The following is a 23,864-nucleotide window of genomic DNA, read 5'->3' on the forward strand; positions in this document are numbered from 1 at the left end:
CTTCTCGCTTTAACCATAGTTGTTCTTTTCCTTTAAATTCGTTTAGCTTACTTCGTTTAAATTTTATTAAACTGTTCTTAGGTTAAAATGAATTGTAATTTATTATTTATTAATTCAGTTACCTCCCGTCACAATCGTTGCCAAGATTAAAAAAAAAGAGGAGAATAGAACACTGATTTAATCTTTTGTTTTTTATGTTGTGATAGTTATAACTTCTTTTTTACTCAACTTGGTGCACAAGCAATCAAGTATAAATTCAAAAAGGAACTGCAGTGAACTGAGTACTGAATGATGTGTGTAGTTCTGCAGCGTCTTCAATTTTATATCTTTTGGATAATTCCCCACCTGAATTTCATGATATGGTGGAAAAGTTAAGGGGTTCCTTTTACGTTGATAATTCTCACAGGTGTAAATGATCCTTGTGATCAGGCATCTTTCATTGGGAGGACACAGACGTTGATGTCAAGGGGAGGTTTCAACCTGAGAAGTTGGATGAGTAACGGGGCTTGCGAATTTATCTCGAAACATTCTGGCGATGCTTCTGTTTGGGGCCTTTTATGGAATTTGGACACTGATAAATTGAGATGCAACATTGATTTTGAAGTTCTGTCTTCTGAAACTGTATCTGCTCGTTGCTCATTGTTTCGTTAGTGTGTAACGGACGTTTATTATGGATTTTTTCAAAAAACTGAAAACTTGTAAGTTTTGACTCTTATCTTAGGGTTACATTTTCATATCTGAATCATTTATCATTGAAAAATAAAATCAGTGTGAGTCAATTTTCTTAAGAATTAAGCCACTGATTTACATGTATGTTTTGTTTATGTTTCCTACATTTAAGTTAGGCTTTACTGAATTTATGTTAAAATGTGAACAGTTTATATCCTTTAACTTACTTTTTCTCTAATAATTCTTGAGACGTGCATTCTTGAGACATATAAACTACCTGCACAGAGCCCTCTATTTTAAATCGACACATTACTAGTAATGACCTCTATGATTCACTGGGCCCTGGCCAATCGTTCACGTTCTATATATCTTAAGATAAATGAAGGGCTTAGTACTCAATAAGAAGTGAGAAAATATGTATTATAACAGTGAATTTGGTATAAAGACTTGACTTCTAGTATTAGAGGACAAAGAAATGAATTCTTGGAACTCCGGTCTATTCTGCTTTTTTGTTATCCCGTCTGCCTTTCCGCCATATTAAGCCGGATATTCGGCAGTGTACTATATTTAATGAGATTTCTTGTATTCAGGTACTCTGATTGTTATAATAAAACGATGGTTTACAAAGCTGATGGGTATTCTCAAACGGCATTGAATGATCTTTGAACTTATACACAAAGTAAAAACTGATGAACTTAGGGAATGGTGAAATGAATGCAGTGGGGATACAGAGAACCTTTACTACTGCACTTGTAATAACTAGTGATAATTCACTGAAAAAGAAAAGCACAATTTTTACACCATTATTCGAATTGATATTTGTGAGAAAATGTTTTCTTTGAACTAACAAGGCTTCCTTTTCATGCCTGGGAAAATAAATACTTGATCATCTGGAATAGTAGCTGAAATAAACTTTTACATCCTTTTAAGTAGAAACAATGTAAAACAATGTTCAATGTTCATTTTTAACAGCTTAATTTGATTTTTCGTTTAAGTTCGGAACCCCAGTCACGCGCCTGTATGTACCTTTCAATTACTCTTAAGTCCATAAATTAAGAATAATGTCAGCTCCGGCAAATAAATTTCAGAAACAAAACAAACATGACTTATTCAAAAAGCCCTTTTGTTATACAAAAGATAAAGACCCCCAAAAATGGTGTATGTATGATGCCATTCATAAAAACTAAGATTTTTGCTCCCTGGAGCAATTACAAAAAAATCTCCTTTATAAGAACCTAACTTTACATGGTTGGTATGATGGTTAATGCATTTTATGTCTCCCAGATGATGAAATACAGCCCGTACAACACCAAGGCATGCTGAATATCAAATTCATGAAGGTGATCTTGTGGGAGATTTCTTTTGCTCCCTGGAGCAATTACAAAAAAAATCTCCTTTATAAGAACCTAACTTTACATGGTTGGTATGATGGTTAATGCATTTTATGTCTGCCAGATGATGAAATACAGCCCGTACAACACCTAGGCATGCTGAATATCAAATTCATCAAGGTGATCTTGTGGGAGATTTCTTTTGCTCCCTGGAGCAATTACAAAAAAAATCTCCTTTATAAGAACCTAACTTTACATGGTTGGTATGATGGTTAATGCATTTTATGTCTCCCAGATGATGAAATACAGCCCGTACAACACCTAGGCATGCTGAATATCAAATTCATGAAGGTGATCTTGTGGGAGATTTCTTTTGCTCCCTGGAGCAATTACAAAAAAAATCTCCTTTATAAGAACCTAACTTTACATGGTTGGTATGATGGTTAATGCATTTTATGTCTCCCAGATGATGAAATACAGCCCGTACAACACCTAGGCATGCTGAATATCAAATTCATGAAGGTGATCTTGTGGGAGATTTCTTTTGCTCCCTGGAGCAATTACAAAAAAAAATCTCCTTTATAAGAACTTAACTTTACATGGTTGGTATGATGGTTAATGCATTTTATGTCTCCCAGATGATGAAATACAGCCCGTACAACACCTAGGCATGCTGAATATCAAATTCATGAAGGTGATCTTGTGGGAGATTTCTTTTGCTCCCTGGAGCAATTACAAAAAAATCTCCTTTATAAGAACCTAACTTTACATGGTTGGTATGATGGTTAATGCATTTTATGTCTCCCAGATGATGAAATACAGCCCGTACAACACCTAGGCATGCTGAATATCAAATTCATGAAGGTGATCTTGTGGGAGATTTCTTTTGCTCCCTGGAGCAATTACAAAAAAATCTCCTTTATAAGAAACTAACTTTACATGGTTGGTATGATGGTTAATGCATTTTATGTCTCCCAGATGATGAAATACAGCCCGTACAACACCTAGGCATGCTGAATATCAAATTCATGAAGGTGATCTTGTGGGAGATTTCTTTTGCTCCCTGGAGCAATTACAAAAAAAATCTCCTTTATAAGAACCTAACTTTACATGGTTGGTATGATGGTAATGCATTTTATGTCTGCCAGATGATGAAATACAGCCCGTACAACACCTAGGCATGCTGAATATCAAATTCATCAAGGTGATCTTGTGGGAGATTTCTTTTGCTCCCTGGAGCAATTACAAAAAAAATCTCCTTTATAAGAACCTAACTTTACATGGTTGGTATGATGGTTAATGCATTTTATGTCTCCCAGATGATGAAATACAGCCCGTACAACACCTAGGCATGCTGAATATCAAATTCATGAAGGTGATCTTGTGGGAGATTTCTTTTGCTCCCTGGAGCAATTACAAAAAAAATCTCCTTTATAAGAACCTAACTTTACATGGTTGGTATGATGGTTAATGCATTTTATGTCTCCCAGATGATGAAATACAGCCCGTACAACGCCTAGGCATGCTGAATATCAAATTCATCAAGGTGATCTTGTGGGAGATTACTTTTCTTAGCAAGAAGATTACTCTACTTACAATATTCTCTGAAGTCTCGGTACACATCTGACGGGCTGCAATTCGTCAGCCAAGCATGTTCCGCACACGCTGTATAGGATTCAAACCAGGTGAGAATGCTAGCTATTCCAAATAGGTGGTAGCATCAGATTGAAGGCATTCGTGTACGATGTCTGCATCCATAATACATACTCTATTTTGATTGCATCTTTGTACAATGCTATGTACCATAGCGACTTTTATACGTTTAAGATCCCATGTCTACAAACTGTGAAGTTTTGTCTTAGAAGTGATACAGTCTGTTAGACACTGTTTTTAACAACCCAATTTAAAAACGTCTCCCATTTTTTTTTTTTTTTTTGCCTATAAAAAAAGTGTATGGAGAAGCGTTTTTCAAACATATCACTCTTTCTATAATCAAAAACATTTTTAATCATTGGGAATTATGTTGTTACATTAATCTATTTATCGACTGAGAGCATGATAACTCAAACACAGACAGAGCAAACCGGATGAAATTTAGCACTTAGTTTATTACACAAACTTTTGGAAATTTTGGGGCGAGATATGTTGATTGAAAATTGATTGTCTGTTTATTCATCAAGTGAAAAGTCAAGGCCGCGGTGACCTATTGATGATGTCATTACCTCAGGCCGGGAAGGCTTCATAATCAAAACCGGAATCCATCAAAAGTTCGTCCTGTTAGGTCTGGTGTAATCTAAATCTGAGGTCGTGGGTCAAACGCCTTCCAGGTGGTGTTGTTTGGAGAGGGGAGTGCCAGCTTAGTGTGTTTTCGTTATCTGACCAGAATTTAAAATTACGAGACCACTCCCTGATAGCTCTGGTACATTGATATAACGAAATTAAACTTTAAGAATATAAACATGATAATTCAGGAAGACATATTTTGATTAAACTGAATTTTGAATATAGATTTAATCCTCGCATTGAAATAACTGTTCATTTTACTTCTTCAAAACACGAATTGTCCTTTTTTTTTGTATTTTGGATCTTTGACTTACACATTTTATCGCAAATTTTCGAGAAATGCTTGAAACTCTAAGTATAGTTAACTGATCAAAATGTAGATCTTTGGTGTGAATCCAGCAATTTCACTGAATCCGTAGCGATAATATATATTTTGGACAACTTTTTGCCGGCCCAATTTGTCACAAAAGTACAGTTGTGACCACAAGATAACATGCCAAATTTCATTGATTTAAGCCATTGTGTTCATGAATTGTTCCGTTTACACGTATGCGAAAGTACAATCCAACAAACAGTTAACTGTTTGACGAATATGGTTTAAAATTTGATAAGTATCTAAATTTATGTTTTAAATTTTATGCGTCTATCCCTTTGCGTTTTGGTTTATCAAGCTTATTTGTACTCGAAGAATCAGACAGGCTTTTTGTGAATGGATTTCTTTCCAAATTTGACTGGAATCTACAATTTGGACATAATTTCATATACTAAATTTCAGTCATCTAGGTGAAAATGATTTTGAGTTATCGTATTTGCAGATAGACAAAGGGACAAAATGCCAAAAATGTGTTTTTTGAGCTAAGTGGAGGAAATTTTTGACTCGTGGAATTTTTTGACGGATAAAATACTTTCTCTTTGTATATTTCATATATACTGATTTAGAACAGGTTATGATATTGAAATCAAATACATAAGAGATTGAAAATACAATAACTGAAAAACTCACATTTTCAATAAATTGCATTTGATTTTTTTTTCCGCAGTTTTTCGGAAAAATTAATTCGGATTTTTTAAATTTCTGGTTTTAGAAAATATCTAAAAAATAAATATTAAATTTGATAATAACTTAATACCAATTGTTATAGTTCGACTATCTTGAAAAAAAAATAAACAAAAATAAAATAAATAAATAAAAATTTAAACATTTATAACTATCTAAATAAATAAATAATAATCATAATTTAGGAAAATATTTACTAATCATTACAATGGTTATTTAAAGAAACGTAAAAATATCATTTTAATGAAGTTATCATTGATGCGTATATATGATTTGCTTTTTAATATTAAATTTAACGAATTTGATTAATAAATCTTAAATAAAATTCCATTCTGAAATTTTACCAAGGATCACAGTTCTGTGACTTTTAATTTTGAGTAATAGCTAAGCGGCCTTGGATTAAAATCTCTGCCAGCACACAACTCATATTATTTGCACACCATACCAATGTTAGAACACACTATATCAATGTCTTTTAATGGTTATCATGCATTGTACCGACATCTTCAACTGAATCATGTATGGAAATTAAAATCCTGAAATTTTGGAGTTAGTGGTCTTCCCCATAAAGGTACTGAAGTTTTGTTTTGTGTGTCCAATCTGTTTCTTAAAAACAGACTTAAATATTTGGTTTATCTGAATACTGATGAGTCTGATAAAATTATCTATTTTTCCCCCCTCCCTTCTTCGTTTCTACTTTATCTTTTTAGAAAATATTATCAATAACTAACTTTAACGTAAGAAATTCGTACCCTGAAACAATATTAATCTAAACGGAATGATATCCTTTCGATATTAGCTTTCATCTAAAAAGTAATGACTTTTTTAAAAGATTACCAAACAGTTCTGAGCATATTTTGTATATTTATTGAATATTGTAAATTTATTGTATTATATAATTGTATTGAATCTTCACCGATAGATGGCGCCATGGAACATTGTAATTGTGCTATTATATGCAAATCGAAATACATCAAATGATTTATTTGTTTCCTTTAATATAAAACAATATACAATTTATTTCTAGATTCTTCACTTTCAAAATTTAAACAATATATGAGATAAAATGATAATATTTGGTATTTAAAAGTAACGATGAATGATTTTCAAAAGAGAAATGGAGAATAATTAACTATAAACTAACTGTATGAATAAGTATATAAATAATAAGTTGATCTATATAATGATAAAAAAAAGAAAAGAATGGAAATATTCATAAAATGATTTTCAATAATACTTACTTGGATTTGGCATAGCCTTTTTCGTAGCATGGTTTTTTTCTTCACGAAGAGATTTGCTGAAGAATTGGTAAAAGTTATTTTCATACAATATGTGGGATGATTCAAAAGCTGCAGTTAATTCGCCGAAAAGTAGAGTTGTGTAGAAAGTAACTATCAACTCTAAATTTTTCATGATGTTCGTATATCAAAAATCTATGGCGTATATTCCTTGGAAAAACCTGAACTTTAAAATGAACTCGATTTTAGAGGATGTAACGAAGCTTATCTACGAGGCCACTTCACATATGTTCTTTATCCAGTTCGAACAAGTGCAGAGAAGTTTATTTACTTTTGTCCAGGAAAGAAGATAACAATTCTTATTCTGACAGCATGTAGTTTTAATTTTTCTTTACATTTTTTTGATATTTCATTATTTGTTCTACAGGTTTCCACAGTTATATGAAAGTCACAATTTTTAACCTTTTAACCAGCATGCACAATAAATTGTTGTTTCTAAAACTTATAAGATAAAACTAAATCATTAAGTGATGCTACAATTTCGATTCAAAAATTACACTTACACCTCAAGTATTTTATGGATTCTTCGGGCTATCGTATTTCAGAAACAAATGCCATCTGTTTGTTGTTACATAAAAATATTTTCTATGCAGGAAGAAGCAGTTGGTCGACTAGACCTTCATTCGGTCAATATTTTTTTGTTTGTTTGTTTGTTATTTCCTGTTTCGATTCGCCTTCTTCCGCTTCCATGTGATTGGAAATTTCCCGCCTGTGAATTAATTTCACACCATTTCTTACAGATGGCACTGCGATCGTAGTTCGTTGCTAGGTTACCTTCGCCTCGTAGTGGCATGATGCTAAATCGGTCAAACTAATGTTATTGTTGCGTTTTGGACGAGGTTGCGGACTGAATTGACTTTAATTAAGACGGCACAAATAGAAAGTTACTTTCAAATGTCTACAGTTAATAAAGCAAAAACAATCCAATCATGACTGAACTTATATTACTTTTAGTTAACTCACAGAGAGCAAAAAAATTCCAAGATGCTACACGACAAATCGATTCAGATTTCCGACCAATTTCAGTAGTTTCGTCGCGGTCAAATACAAAAACGATCGTATGCCATTTTTGCTTAATAAAAGCATCCTGTATCGGCGATTTCAGCCAAGCTTTTTAACGAAAAACTGCCATTTTTTTTTTTAAGAAAAATTTTATGATTTTGCGATACCAACTGGCCAAATGTATCACTGTTCTATCGGCAAATTTCCAAGAAGCTAAAATATTTTTACTTTACAAAATTCTTAAATTTGTACTTTCTGTTCATACAAATAGTATTAATGTTCGCATAGTAAAGTTTTAGCTTTTTTTTTTTGAAAATTGTAACTCAAATAATTGCAAATATGTTAAAGAAAAAGTAATTAAATGTATAAAATGTTCTTCAGAATAGAGAAAATTAAAATAAGTATATTAATTCATTTTTATGGCATTTTTACGACTGCATTTTGGTTTCCAAGCGTCCTTCCGTTAATGCGGTGCGGATACAAGAGCTCATGAGCCGTCCTCGTCTTTTGAGTGCGGTTCAAAATGAGGAGGTTCGCCCGCAAACAGTCCCAGTGTTGCTTCAATATGGGATGGTAATGTAATTAAACTAAATTAAATTTTCGGTGGTGTTCCCTTCATTGTTCTTGCAGTCCGGTGTTCTTGTCCCCCGTTCTTTTTGCCACACTGTACTTTTCTTTTGCGAAAGAAAAAATATTTTTATTACCTTTAAAGTGTTTAAATTATTGAATATAAACAAAATATTTTACCTTCAAATGTGAAGAGTACTTTACTCTTTTCTTTGGCCGCTTCTGAAATTTTTAATGGTATATACGAATGAAATCATGGCTTGAGATTATTATTTAAATTACAACCTATGTATATTGTCTAAAATAATAAAATCCTAATCCTTTGTCTAAACTTAACTAAATTCTTTGTCTAATATAACATATTGTTGTTTAAAAAGAAATGACTAATACTCAACCAGGACTTTCCAGGAAAAAAATTTGGCCTTGCGTTCCAGATTTTATAAAACTATAATGCATTGGTTTTGAAGAATGCAAAATATAGGATGATGATTCTCATATTAACGATGCAGAAACGATTATAAGCTATCAGGAATAAAAAAGTGAAGAAAATCCGGACGTAGATTCAGAAGAAGAAGAAAAAGACGTTGTTGAAATGGAAAATTATTCCTATGGGAAAGGAAAAAATAGTTTCAAGTGGTCCAAGAAGCCGTTATAAGTTCACATTTCCGGACGCCTCAACACAATATTGTTTTGAAGCTGCTCAGAATTTGTCCTAATTTTCAACGGCTGTATCTGACTGAAATTGAAGCCTGGGCCTACATTTTCCCGACCGACACGTTGCTTATGATTGTAAAATATGCAATTCTTAAATTTACTGCAATTGGGGAAAAATATAGGGATCAAGAAAAGTCAGATTTGCGTTATTGGGATATAGTGAAATTACGCGGCTTTATAGGTCTATTTTTTTACATTTTTGCTTTTAAATTTGTATAATGCAAAAAGAATAAAGAAATATTCTTAGAATAATATTTTAAAACATTGTACTCTTCATTTTTGTTTGTTAAATTCTAACAGTTATTAACATTGGTGTCATTCCGTAATATCTAAACGAAGTGAATACTCATTAAAAGTTTAAGTCTTTCCAACACTTAATATTATAACATTAAACATTTTTAATATTAATATTTTTAAGAATTACATGATTTCCAAAATGTATTGTGTTTCCAAATGTTTCTGTTGCCTATGCATTTTAAGGCTTCAAAAACCTCAAACCAAAACAACATGTTTTCACATGATAATAAAAATGGAGTCATTTTGACTCCATGTCTCTGGTCGAGAGAGGAGATACTCTCTAAAGACATTTTAGTATTAAGATATCCAGACTTGGGATACCTCTTCTGTCGTTTATATTTTCTGTATCTTTTGTTTTAGTTTCTTTTTCTTTATGGTTGTTGCTTGTTTGCTTCATTATTTTATGTTTTGTATTTTTTCATTATATTATTTATCTGTTGTATTCATGTAAAATTTATTTCATTCTTCGTGCTGTGGAGATGTTATGTAACCTTTTGCGATTTGATTAATATATGCAATTTCATTAGTTTTTATTATAATTTCCGATCTGTTCTGTAGTTCAAATAAAAAGTATGTATTTTTTTATATATATATATATAAGTGACAGTTCTAAGATTTCAAGAATAATATTTGTAACAATTGCAAAGCTTTCCCTTGCTGTGTTTCTTATGTGAGAAATAAAAGAAAAATAACATTGTTAATCAGAATATATTAAAATAATCATAATTCATCACGGAAGCTTTTAAACTTCCCAAATGAACCAAACAATAATTAATTTTACAACTTCATATCTAAGATTCAAACAAGTTGAATGTATATATAATATTTAAAAAAATATTATCATGAATGTTTCGAAACAAAGCAAACTCAAGATTTTTACTAAATAATATTTCAATAGATACGTAAGATCTCACAAGCAAAAGCAGAAAGATATATCAAACTTCGATTTAAAGAAAAATCTGAGAGATATCAAAGTAAGAAAATTATTCACGAGTTGAAATAATGTTTGCTTTCTTAAGGGCAAATTATACGAGACATTTTTTGATTACAGAAATATTTTTGATCACGAATACGAGTAATTGTCTGGAGAAATTGGATTGACCGCCAATAATTTCTCTTCATAACAATATTGAAAGGAAATGATTTAACTAATCTCAGTTAGTAATATTGTGTTGAGTAGTTAATTAGGGTAGATGGGATATATTGCTAAGGAAAAGCAGCAAATGAATGAAAGTTATTATTATTTTGCCGAGATTATTACAAAAAAAATGAAACTGTATTACTTTATCCTATCAATCGTGATAAATAAATACATTTTTTAGATATCTAAGGTATTTCATTTTATAACGATTCAAAGAAACATTTGATCAATAACGTTTCCGTTTGAGAATAAAAAAAAAAAAAAAGACAATTTTCATTGAGAAATCAATCTGATTAGTAAAATATTTGTTAATAGTTTTTTTTTTTAAATTATTACTGGCCGAAATTCGTCATGTCAATGAGTTCGTCTTGTTTTATGACAGTCTAAAGGCAGGTAACGTCTTACCAGGTTGCGGTTTCGGCTTGGGATGAGTGGCTGTCCTTGAGGTGGGAATTATTTGTTAGCAGTTTTCAGAGCCAATTTTTATTATGTGGAGCCGAACGAATTGTAATATTTTACATTTTGTAAGCTCTTTCGAAAAAGGACGTTGACAGTTCTTTTAATGAATTCACATTAAAACATTGATTGAACATTTAGGTCTTTTCTGATGTTACAAATATTTTTGAATACAATCATGAATAAGATATGTGAAGAGCTTATGTGTCTTGGCACTTCTGCTCAGTTTGAAGCTAGTAACCTTAAACCGGCTGCTCCGACCCATCCTGAGGCACACGGAGAATTCTGCATGACCGAACGACCGCAACAGCAACACTAGTAAGAACTGTGGTTGAGTCCTAAGGATCATCACCGGCCACGGTACAACCTTTCCCTTCGTTGGGAAGAATTTGCCCCCCCCCCGTCTTTTTCTGTACTACAGGGTGGCGAGAACCACCTATCATGACGGAAGCTTCTTATTCCCAACTACGAGGTGTCACCCAGTAGAAAGTAGCTAGTAACAGAAGACAAAATAGTAAGAAATGTTCATGCACCAGGTGGGAAGAGAAAAAGATTCTTTATTTGCGCTAAAAATGAAAATTGGAACAATTATTTAGAAGCAGTCATAATTTCGAAAGGGATTTGAGAGGTTTTAATGTCAAAATCCGTTTAATAGTAGAGTAAAGAAAAGCATATTTTCCACTGAAATGAGTACAATTGAGTTGTCCTTTGTCTGTGGGAGTTTCATAAGTTTTGAATTGATTAAAATTTTTTCTTGAGAGTTCTTTGATGAAATAAATCATTTATCTTCAGAATGCTTAAGATCACTGTGTCGAATATCATTCCATATAAACCAGGAAGTATTGGTAATGACGTGAAATATTTTATTTTGAAAAGTTTGAATTTTTTTCGGTTGGATTTATCGGCAAGTCACAAAATTTCAACTTCATAAGCTACTATTGGGTCTTAAAATTTGTTTGTGTTACAGCATTTTATTCTTTAATGGAAGAAGAGAGCGTCTGACTTTGAGAATGGATAATGAGGTGAATTTTAGTCCAGAATTTCTCTTTACTCTAGTTGATATGACTTTTAAAAGGAACGTATTGTCTAGCATCAGTCCAAGATATTTTAATCCCTTTTTTCCAAATAAGGCAATCTTCAAACGATTTGATTGTAGATAGTTTATTTAAATATCCTTTCCTGAATATGACATCATGCGTTTTTATTTTTTAATATAGATGAAAATACATCACTTGGTGCACCATATTTCAATGTTTAGGAAACCTTTTTGAAGTCACAATTTATGATGCTGCTTTGAGTAAGATGATGATGATATCATAAGTAAAGAAGCAGTTTGTAATATTGTTAGTCTTGAGGAAGTTGGTTTATAGATGAGTATCGAGGGCTATAAATTAAAGGACTGCAGTTGTTTCCTTGAGGCATACTTGTTTTGATCTCACCGTTTGTAGAAATTGTTGTAGTTTATTTTTACCTAGAATGCTATACTGGTGAGGAATTTCATTATTATGTTTATGAGGTAAGACGGTATTTTAAAATCTATGAGTTCATAGATGAGATTATTGAGCCATATTCTGACAATGGTTTTTCTTACATCAAAGATATTCCCAAGGGTGTACAACTTGTTGTTAAAGCCATGCGTGATGGTACTTAGACCCTCAGAATGCTCTACTGGTGTGCACATCCACATTATTCATCGGAGACAATATTAATCAGTTTCCATTTGTCCTTGAGTCTTGCAAGTATAATCATCTCATGGAGTTTTCTCAAGTTGCTTAAGAGGCTAATTAGTCTGTAAATTACAGGAAGTTTTGGACTTTGTCTTGGTTTTAGAAACTTTGGCACAGTTGCGATTGTGAACTGCTGATTAATAGTGTCCCCGATGAGCAATATGGCTTCTGACCCGCATATGGATATCATCACCAGCTTGGGGAAGAAAATATTGATGTTGCAGATGTCTGTTCATTATGTTGGAAATAAAGAGGAAGGGATTTCAGAACTTTAGCGTCTGGCCCTGTGTCCTTTTTGAATTAATTTTTTTTTCATGTTTGCAATTGTTTCTTGAAGTGTACTCGGTTTAAAATTTCTGGGTTGACGAGGGTGTTGGGTGTTTTGGTATTTTTCACATGCAAAATTGACTTTAGAGATTTTGTTTTTCTCATAAAGTTCTGGATTGTTTTGAGAAGATTTTTCTAATGAATATTTGAAAGCAATGGCTTTGTCCAGAGGAATGCTGTATAAACCATCCGTTTCTTAAATAGATGATATATGAAGTGTTTTTTTTTTTTTTTTTTTTTTGCAAATTTTCAATTTTCTTTCTATATATCGTTATTCTCAGGATTAGACTTAAAGATAAATAATTTTAATCTTGTTGATGTCTTTATTTGCAATTTACGACTTTTTAACTTCATTTTTTTATTTCATTCATTTACCCTAAAGTCAAGTTTTTTATGCCACTTTTGACTATATTTGTTTCCGTGTTTAATTGTTCCCGGGATGCTTTGAATACATTTCCTGTTGGTTACCATTTATAAGTTTAAACTTGGAGGCATGATTGTTAAAATAGATATGATGAGTTTAGCAAACTTTACGTCAATACTGCATATAGTGTAGATCATTGGATTTCCTGGGGGCAAATGTTAGTTGTTTTCATATTGATTATTGCAGAAATGTTGGAATTGTTACCAATTTCAAAAGAAACCTGGTTATGATCGCTACTAAGATAGTTAATAGAAACGGTGCCTCAGAAATTCTTGAAGATTCCATTACTGGAAAAGAACATAAGTGTAGGTAAAGCCAACAAGATTAGATTGTTATCGCACATAAAATTATAAATGATCATTCTATTTCTGTTTCCTTCCGCGATAATTCCAAGCAATACGTTTCGCTTTAAAGTCACCAACAAAGTTGTCAATTTCTTTCGCACAATCCCGAGAGACTATATAATCCAAAATTGCTGCACTAAAGATTTAGAAACTAAACAGATATCACGGAAGTTTGATCATCACAAATTAGCACTTGAAGTTACCAGAGCAAAATGTAGATGGCGCCACAAAGCAACGGATTCAGTGTAAACACAGGAGAACAAAAGCTTCTTCAAAGCCGGAAAAAACTAGTATCGTTTTACAGAAATAGTAACTCTTCCTAGAGTATTCTTAAGACACAATAATATATAAGGTAATAATTGGTGGTATTTAAATAGTGATAAATAGTATTATTTAATAATAAATAGTGGTATTTTATTTTTATTGAAATGATTGTTTTACATAGGAATAATCTGCAATTAGAAACTGGATCATTTATCTCATTGGCAAATAATAAATTTCAAAGATATTAACCATCTTTTTCACTATATATAAACAAGGAAACAAGAGAAAAAGTTTATAAGAGCTGCTTTTGAATATTTTGCCTTAAAAACACTTTGTGATTCCAGAATATTTTTTTCTTTTTCTTATGACTTATTGTCTTCCTTATTTATGCATAAAAATACAATCTTTTTTAAAATGCTGAATTAAAATTTTTTGAATGAAAAAAATAAAAGTTTTTCCTTCTCAAATGATAAGAGGTTTTGAATACACTATTCATTTTTTGGCATTTTTATTCAGCATACGGCCCAAGAAACAAAACATTCCAGAAAGTAATAGAAATATGGCAAATGTTATTGTAAACTGCATAGCCATCCATAGATTCAGTTTATCTGAAATAAAAGAAAATTTTTTTTATTATATATGAAGATATATTTTGAAGTACTAAGAAATTACAACACTGTATTAAAAAAAATCAAAATTATTCAGAATAGTACTAAAAATTCATTGCAAAATTAGTGATGCCAAGAATTTATGGATGTTCAGTAAAGTCATTAAGGGTTTTTTTTTTTTTTTGCATTAATGGTCAGTAAATTTGTCTTCTAGGCCGGATGGATTCAACAATCATTCAGCAGCCAACACTTTTTTTCTAACAGATTTTTTTGACAGATTAAATTTCAATTAATTCAATAACCGAAAACGAATTCTAGCACGTCGTTGTCATCTCGATATGAGCTGGTTGCAGAAAGCACCAGCATCGCAATGAAAGCAGGTTTTTAAAACAAACCAAATCAAACAACTGGATTCACAAAAGTTAATTCACTACAATTAGGTATATGTTAATTCACTGCAATTATATATATGTTTCATGCGAAAAGTCATTTCCTTTATATAAATCTTGTTACTATGAAGAACTGAGGAATTCGCTCATTTACAAGGACAAATTTATTCACGATTCGCCATTCCAACAAGAGCAGATACAGCGCTGGCCCATTCACAACGATGAGATACTAATGAAAAATCTTGAAAACTTTTTTACACAAGAGAACTCTTACTAATAATTTTCTTAATAGGTGGTTTTATGACCACAGAGTTTTAAGGTAAAGTCAACCAACTGACTCACCGACCCGCCACGAAGTCACACGGATTTAAACCATAAGGCTGAATGACCGGACCGCCGCAATAGCAACACTGGCGGGAACTGCGGTTGAGTCCTAAGGGCCATCACCGGCCACGGCACAACCCTCCCCGAAGGAAGAACGCCCCGTCATCGATAAGAGGAGTCAGATCCCCCACCTGTTTGTGTACCCTCCGGAGTGGCGACATCCCACCACCATGCCGGAAGCATCTCATCCTCATTTCGAGGTTCTCTCCACCGGGGTCGAGTTTTAAGGTAAATGAAAAACTTGCTGTAAATTAGCAGCTATATGAGCATTGTGATTAGAAGAATTTAGAGTACATGAAATATTCCCTTCCAACCACATTAACACTTCTATTGTGCAATCCACCTATCCAAACATGCTGGGACATAGCCTGGATCTATCATTAACTTGCATTGGAAATAGATTTTAATGAATAAATCGCTGATGTTTATATACTCTACTAACGGATTAGAACTGATAGCTAATTATTTATACCAAGAACAAGTTAATTATATATGCATATGAGATCATGCAGTTCTTTCAAACCATAACTGCATTTATGTATATGCCAACAAAACAAACATAAAATGAATATTATTTTACTTGACTTAGTCTCAATTTTATCTTCACATCTGGGACCAGTAAATCCGACGTTGCATCTAAGAAGAAAGAATGTGCAAATTTAGAAAAATATTAAATTTAGAATGAGTTTATGTAAAGCATTTACTACAAGCAGTCTTAACAACATGAAAACATTATTATATATATATCGTCTTTAAAATCATCTTTGTATGTAAATTTCATTCAACTTTAAAAACTAACTCTGGACATTGGAAACTATTTTAATTATATAAAACAACGATGTTTTTGTGGGGATAAAAGAATGTTTATATGAGCTATTCAAACTTTCGATTAGGTGAATACTTACCTAAATGGCTATATAGGAACTGCTGCGAATTCAGAGTGGATGCGATACAAGAAATATATCACACATTGACTGCAGTGTGAATCACCTGTGATTCACATCAATTTTTTTTAATTAGATATACGTTTCTGCTACAGTTGAAGCATCTATTTAGATAGATGGTCAGAATCGCAGGCATAAATAATGGTAACGAACATGTTGAAATACAGATTAATAGCTATGTTGCATACTGTATGGTAATTTCACAAACATTTAAATTTATGGAAGATTTCGGTATTTTCGATGTGCCGTTTGAGATGCTAAACTGCCCTTCGGTTAAGACAATTAAACAGCTGTTTTTCAGTTGCAGTTAAATAATATAACAGGCAAAGTCATGATAACTATAGCTGTGTATGTAATTTAATATCTATCAATACATTGTCGTAAGTAGTCTTGACATAATATTTCTTTTTTATACGAGATACGCATTGAATTCAAAGAGCTACTAATCCAATTTTAAAAAATTACGACGTTTAATCGAAGCATTACAAAAAATAATTGTGAAATTGAAGCATATATTTACATTTAATTACAAACATTGCAACTGTTTTAGAAAGTTTAGAATTATATAAATTATGCGCTTTTCTTACCTGCATTTGAAACCATTTCCTATTACTTTACATTTTCCATGCACGCACTTCTCTTCACTGCATATAGCTGGGGAAAAAGATCAAAAAGAAAAAAGGGCTTGATTGACAATTTGTTTGAATTAGATATATGCTCTAAAATAGTAAATAAGCTTGGTGCACATGACTCATTCATAACAATTGACATTTATTGGAAAAATAATAAAAAAATGTAAACATTCTTATGAATTTTCAATGAAAAGTACAGTCGTCAACACACACACACACACCTTTGTAGCTTTTTAATTTATTGTCACATCTGCTCAAAACTGGTGTCGTTGGAAATGAATTAAACGGACAGATTTCTTCAGATAGACAAACTGATTAACCGAGTTATTAACATGGATAATTACCTACTATCTCAAAATTTTCCCATTACGAAAATCGAGATTTTTAAATAATTCGATTCAGTAGCTCTTTTTATGTATGAATATCAAATTTCACTACGAAATTGGCAGTAATTCTTGAGATAATTTTGTTTGCTTAAAATTCTGCACAAAACAGCCACCTACTAGGGACCGTATATTAAATAAATCTCGTCATGTTAATGGCAAAAAACGACTTTTCTTCCCATTTTATTCACAGAATTTCGGAAGAATAATCAACACCATTCAGATTTATCCTTACTTTGAGCATGATTTTTCAAATTATAAATATTTTATTTATTTTTAATATTATAGCATACTTCTTACTTTTTCAATCACTTCACTATTCAGCTTCGTTATTTAATCCCGCCTTAAGAAATTAAAATTAATTTTTTTTTATGGCAGATGAATACATTAAAAAAAATCGCTGATGAGTGAGATTGGCATCCTTAAAAACATTTTAAGCCAATGAAATTGTCAGTGATTTTTAAGAGAAGGGAATTTATTTAATACTTCCTTACTTATAATCGTAATTAAGAGATATAATTATTTTTTCCTCGAAAAAGAAATTTGTAACATTAAAAACTATAAATCTTATACATCTGAATGAAAAAAAATAATATTTTCAAAATAAAGCAAAATTTATGTTAAATTAAAATAGTCTGAACTGAAAATGGATTTATTATTTAGCCAACGACAGGCCATCAAAGCTCGTATTTCACAAATAGTAGATCCTTAAATGCAAATAAACTTAATATAAGGTCTCTCAAAAAGTGGGCGTTGCAAATCGATTGTGGGAATATTACAATTTTTCTCTAAATTTCAAAAACTATCTATATTTCAGACATAATTTTATGAATTCAGACATTTAGCATTTACCCATGTAAAGTTTTACTATGTCATTATTCATTTTTTTTCATCTTTATATTTAAAAATATTACATTTTTTATTATTTATGCGTTTATTTCGCGATTTAATGAAAAATTATAACTTAGCGAAAAAAGTTTTGAAAAAAAAAATGTATATAATAGTTTACAATATGCTGTCGAAAGTGCATAAATTTCATTTAACCCTTTAAAGGACCATTTTTTTTAGTCATATTATGTTAAAATATTTTTAGGCTTGAAATTAGAATAAGAAAAGGGAGTCATTTAGCTTATTAGATAAATTTAATTTGATTCATTAATTAATTTGGTTCATTAATAATTAAGTAAGAAATCAAGACATCATTTTGTCTGAGATAAAGAACTGAAGCATCTAAGTTTCTGACTTACTAAAAAAATGTGTCAGAACGTATGCCAACCTACATAATTTCATACAAAGATTGATAAATTTGGTGGGAAGCATACTTCCCACGGCCCTAGAAAGGGTTAAAATTAGGAGAGTCATTATTCAAAACCCTATAACTTATCATAAATTATCATAAGAATTTTATGAAATTTTATTGAGAGATTAATTATAAGCTGATAAATCTATTGAGCTAAAAATCTCGATTTCCGTGATGGAAAAATTTTGAGATAGTTAATTAACCATGTTAATTAACTCGGTAAATCAATTGATCGGGTGGAATAAACCTGTCCCTTCGAGTCATTTCCATCGACACCCATTTTAGGAAGCTGTGACAATAAATAAAAAAGTTACAGAGTTGTCCCCCTCTTTTTTTTTGTTGACGACTGTACAAGAAATTTTAAAATAAAAACTGTTTTCATTACTACCAGTTAAAATTTTGAGAAAAATATCATCAGGATTTAAATATGCTGAAACTGCGTTTAATCTAACGATTATTTTTGTTATGTTTTCCTTTATTAGAGATCTCAACGACTTCCTAGTTTTTAAATTCTCTGCATGCATATTTTTATCTAACATTGTAAACTATACTAAGCTCATAATTTGAAAACCTGAAACTTATTTTGTCAATATATATGAGTTCAGTAAAGTTGTTTAAAGCTGAAACGATGCATTATCACATCAAAATTTTTCTGTGATGTTTATTTAAAGAGATTAGCGTTTATTTACCTGAACAATATCCGTTCATTTCAATGTATCCAAAATCACAATTGCATACTTTATCTCCATTCCTTCTGTAGAAACAGGACCGCGCGTTTATGCCGCAATCGCACTCTATAAAAGAACAGCAAACGAATTATTGTAAAGCATTTAAATGTAATCTTTTTGAGCACTGGACCAAGAATATTTCATTACTTGTATTAAAAACTTATTATCTTAATATATATAAATTATGTGTCACGTTGCTTGTCCGCGATGGACTCCTAAACTACTTAACCGATTTTAATCAAATTTGCACACCGTGTGCAGTTTGATCTAACTTAAAAGATAGGATAGCCCTTTTTTTGAATTTTTAATTAGAATTTTAATTATTAATTAAAAACTAACTTTCCCGCCAAAAAAATCTTTATTTTCCCCACCGCCAAATGAGTACAACTTTAGTTTTTTTTCCCAACAGTCATGAGACTAGGCTTAAGATTTTTCGGCTGATTATTTGAAACGATTCTATTTATTTTCTTAATGTTTTATGCATTTAAAAGTAAACATTGTTAATTAATCCGTGTTTCAGATTCATTCTTAAGTACTTTTGAATTAAAATAAAACAGAATAAAGGAAATTAAAAATTTCTAATCTGCATAGCGTTACCCCAACTGGAGTAGAAAAACTCACACATTTACATACCAACGGATGATTTGAATTATTTTTAGGTTAGTTGCATGTTTTTGTAATTAAATTGTATTTATGTTAGTTATATATATTTTTGTATACGCTTATAGTTTTAAGTACATCATTTTTTAAGTAGTTTTTTTTAACCTGTTTTCGACCGATTATTTTAAACGATTCGTTTTATTTTCTTAGTGTTTTATGCATTTAAAATTAAACATTGTTAATGAATCGTTCTGTTCATGATGAATCTGAGAATATTTTGTTGACAAATTCTTTAAATATTACATAAATTAGGAAAGATATTCTTTAGTGCCCATAAGGTATAAATGCTCAGTGACTGTTTTCAGTAATCATATTACAAAAAAATACTTTGTTTCAGTAAAAAATATTATTATATTAATTGCAGATTAATCCTTTCCACTTTAATTTATAGTATAAATTCTACGGGAACTAACAGAAAATTAGAGAGATACATATTACGTTATGACTGAAGGCGTTTATAATATTATGAGTGAATTATATGACTATCAAAATTTGAAGTTTTAAAATATTTTGATGAAGAAGCTATTAAAGTAGGAATTGCATAAAATATTTAATTATTAAAATTTTAACGAACATTAAGATTGGCTAACCGGCTGGTCGCCAAAGGCGGCTAGTATTAAATAAAATTAAATTAAAAACTCTTCTGCATGTGTTACCTATGCTCCAATGACAGGGCTGGGGGGGGGGAGAGGGAGGGTATCCCAGATATCTCTTCAGAGGAGCCACACTGATCACTTTTCATCATATCTGATTTTTCGGTATCCTCTACTTGCATGCATGGTTTTGATAGATACTTTGACTACACAGAATATTCAGGATACACCATACTTTTTCAACTATTTTATCTTACTATTAACATTAGAGGCGCTGCGATCAGCCTCGGAGGAGAGGGCGTTGTACCTTCACTACACAGGGTGATTTTAAAATAAATATGGAAAATTAAAGGAAAGATTATCAATCCGTTTTTACAAAAGTGCAATTGTAATATCGAATTCAAATCAGAACCATTACAGAATCCTCAGTTAAAGAAAAAAGCTAAGAGCATCACACAATGTTCACAGCATAGGAAATACTAAAATCATTGGACAAGCTTTGGGAGCACTAAAGTTCATTATCCACTACATGAGGGTATACTCATTTTACTTGAGGTTAATGAACTCGGTATTTTGCTCATACAGCTCAATATTTTGTTATAAAGATATGTACCAGTTGCTCTATCATAACATAGTAGAAAAATGTTTTTTTTAACAGCAAATTTGTTTTTTCATGTCTAATTTTTTTTGTTTATTCGTACCTCAATGTGTCTCTCTGCTCATACAATCCTATAGAGAAAAAAAAGTTTGTTCCTCAATATATCATTGCTGCGCTTACGATTCTATACAAAGCATTTCATTTCGAATAACTGTACTACGCGTCAAAGATTTTCACATGATTGTAAATTCAATCATATTGCAATGTTTGTTGTATGAGATGTTTTTATACTAATTTGTTAGCACCTTTCACGACCAAGCAGATCATTTAATTGATCAGCAGAGAGCTACAAATAGCTATTTACCTTGGTATTTCTATTGTAAAAAGAGCTAGTTTATGCATGTCTGACATAACTTTAAATTTTGACGAGATTGACATAAATTTAAAGATTTTAGGATAGCCTGTAAATAGATATTATTACTACAAATTCGACTTCCCTAATGCCATTCATCTTTATTAAATAAGTTTAAATATTTTGTATATCGTCGCCTGAATATGAAATGAATATACAAGCAAGGTAAAATTCTTTTTCCAATCTGGGATACAATATTCTGTGGAATTTCACAAAAACATAAATCGCCGTACAATTGCCGCACAAAAAAATATTAGTTTCTCGTCATGAATGAATTTTTAAAGAAATTATTTTCATGAAAATGTATTAAAAGAATCAATTGTCCTGAATCTTACCCCGTACTGTTGAAGAGACCACTGTCGACGTACTGGTGGAATCGGTTGTTCCCCTTGATGAAGTAGTGTCTACATCTAAGGAAAAAATGATTCCGTTTTTTCAATTAAATTTTGAAAAATGTATAAATTTTTCCATTAGTTTTGAAAATGAAATATTTCTATAAAAATTCCTGTATTTTTTCTTACCTACGCAAACTCCATTCATTTCAACAGTAAAAGGTGCGCAACTACATTTCTTTCGATCATTTACAAATTTACAAGAGCCGTAAGGTCCGCAGTTGCATTCTAAAAATAAAAATAAAAAATGTTAAAAATTATTATTTTTTAAAAAATATCATTAAATAATATTTAATTCCCAAAATCTCAACAATTACAAATTTTCTGAAGCTCTATTCATGTTTGAAAGTTTTACAAATGTCTTACTAACTCCTATCCAATTAGAAATAAATTTTAATATAAAAACATCTAATATAAAAGAAATAGGAAAATACTTGATCGTTTGATTTTTTTTAATGCTACATCAAGAAAAATGCTATATAATGCAGAAAAATCATATAAACATATCGTTGATGGGGTTGTTAGCATAAAAAAATTATATGTCCCAGTCACTATTCTAATATCCAGATAGCATAGCTAGTGGACAACTTTGTCTAAGAATATTTACTATTTTACAATACTGTAAATATTGTTTACATCGTACAATATTGTACAAAAAATATATATATATGCTGCTAGGACATAGCATAAGAAGCACAACCTTAGCACTATCACACCATTTTTGAAAATTAATGTAAAATTTAAAAGATAAGAATTTCTATCTATGTAGCACACATTTATTGTACAATATTGATAATATTTGCAGCATTGAATAATATAATGTAATATGGCATAACTTGTGCAAAGTGACGTGCTACCTAAGTAATACGAAATATCGCAGCTTGATAATGTTTCACATTTGAATAATTAAAAAAAAAATATTATTATTAAAAAATAACTTTTTACTACAGCGACAGTAACATGCGATTAAAAAAGTTACTAAACTCTGCTACAAAGCTCATTTATATAACAGCAATGACTAACGTTTTTATTATAAAAAATATTTAATTATATTTAAAAAATATTAAAATGAAATAAAAAATTTCCCTGAGATAAAATTAGTATCATTGAAAATTTTGTTTTTATTTTTTAACTAGCCACCTTTGGCGACCAGCCGGTTCGCCAATCTTAATGTTCGTTTAAATTTTAATAATTAAATAGGTTAAACCGGAGTTTAACCCCCTTCTTCGCCAAGTTGAGATAACGTGCCAAAGCTGGCAATCTTTATTATGCACTATAATTGAACATCTGCTCCTTTGCTTTTGAACATTTCGCAAGACCGTTGTTGGCGATTTTTGAAAATTTCGCCAAGCAGAGGGTTAAACTCCGGTCGTACCATTAAATATTTTACGCAATTCCAACTTTAATAGATTCTTCATCAAAATATTTTAAAACTTCAAATTTTGAGAGTCATATAATTCACTCATAATATTATAAAGGTTTTCAGTCATAACGTAATATGTATCTCTCTAATTTTCTGTTACCTCCAGTAGAATTTATGCTTTAAATTAAAGTGTAAATGATTAATATGCAATTAATATAATAATATTTTTTACTGAAACAAAGCATTTTTTTTAATAATATGATTACTGATAACAGATTCACTGAGCGTTTAAACTTTATGGGCACTAAAGAATATCTTTCTTAATTTATGTAATATCTCAAGAATTTATCAACAACATTTTCTCAGATTCATCATGAACAGATCGATTAATTAACAATATTTAATTTTAAATGCATCAAACACTAAGAAAATAAAATGAATCGTTTAAAATAATCGGTCGGAAACAGGTTTAAAAAACTACTTAAAAAACGATGTACTTAAAACTATAAGCATATACAAAAAAATATATAACTAACATAAATACAATTTAATTACAAAAGAGTGCAACTAACCTAAA

General features: G+C 30.9%; 2 protein-coding genes across 2 annotated transcripts in view; both read right to left on the reverse strand.

Annotated features, from left to right (window-relative positions):
* LOC129976309 (proteoglycan 4-like) overlaps positions 1-7,214 on the reverse strand; it is a 47,148-nt gene extending 39,934 nt beyond the window's left edge. The window contains exon 1 of the mRNA XM_056089810.1: positions 6,582-7,214. Within this exon, the coding sequence (XP_055945785.1) occupies positions 6,582-6,753 (172 nt within the window). The 5' untranslated portion in view covers positions 6,754-7,214. The remainder of the gene's footprint in view (positions 1-6,581) is intronic.
* Positions 7,215-10,130: 2,916 nt separating this feature from the next.
* LOC129975219 (neurogenic locus notch homolog protein 1-like) overlaps positions 10,131-23,864 on the reverse strand; it is a gene marked incomplete in the record, with an annotated part of 118,297 nt that continues 104,563 nt past the window's right edge. The window contains 6 exon segments of the mRNA XM_056088216.1: positions 10,131-14,509; positions 15,863-15,918; positions 16,814-16,880; positions 19,231-19,335; positions 21,868-21,942; positions 22,054-22,152. Of these exon segments, the coding sequence (XP_055944191.1) occupies positions 14,394-14,509; positions 15,863-15,918; positions 16,814-16,880; positions 19,231-19,335; positions 21,868-21,942; positions 22,054-22,152 (518 nt within the window).

Source organism: Argiope bruennichi, chromosome 7 (assembly GCF_947563725.1).
Source record: "Argiope bruennichi chromosome 7, qqArgBrue1.1, whole genome shotgun sequence".
NCBI lineage: Eukaryota > Metazoa > Arthropoda > Arachnida > Araneae > Araneidae > Argiope > Argiope bruennichi.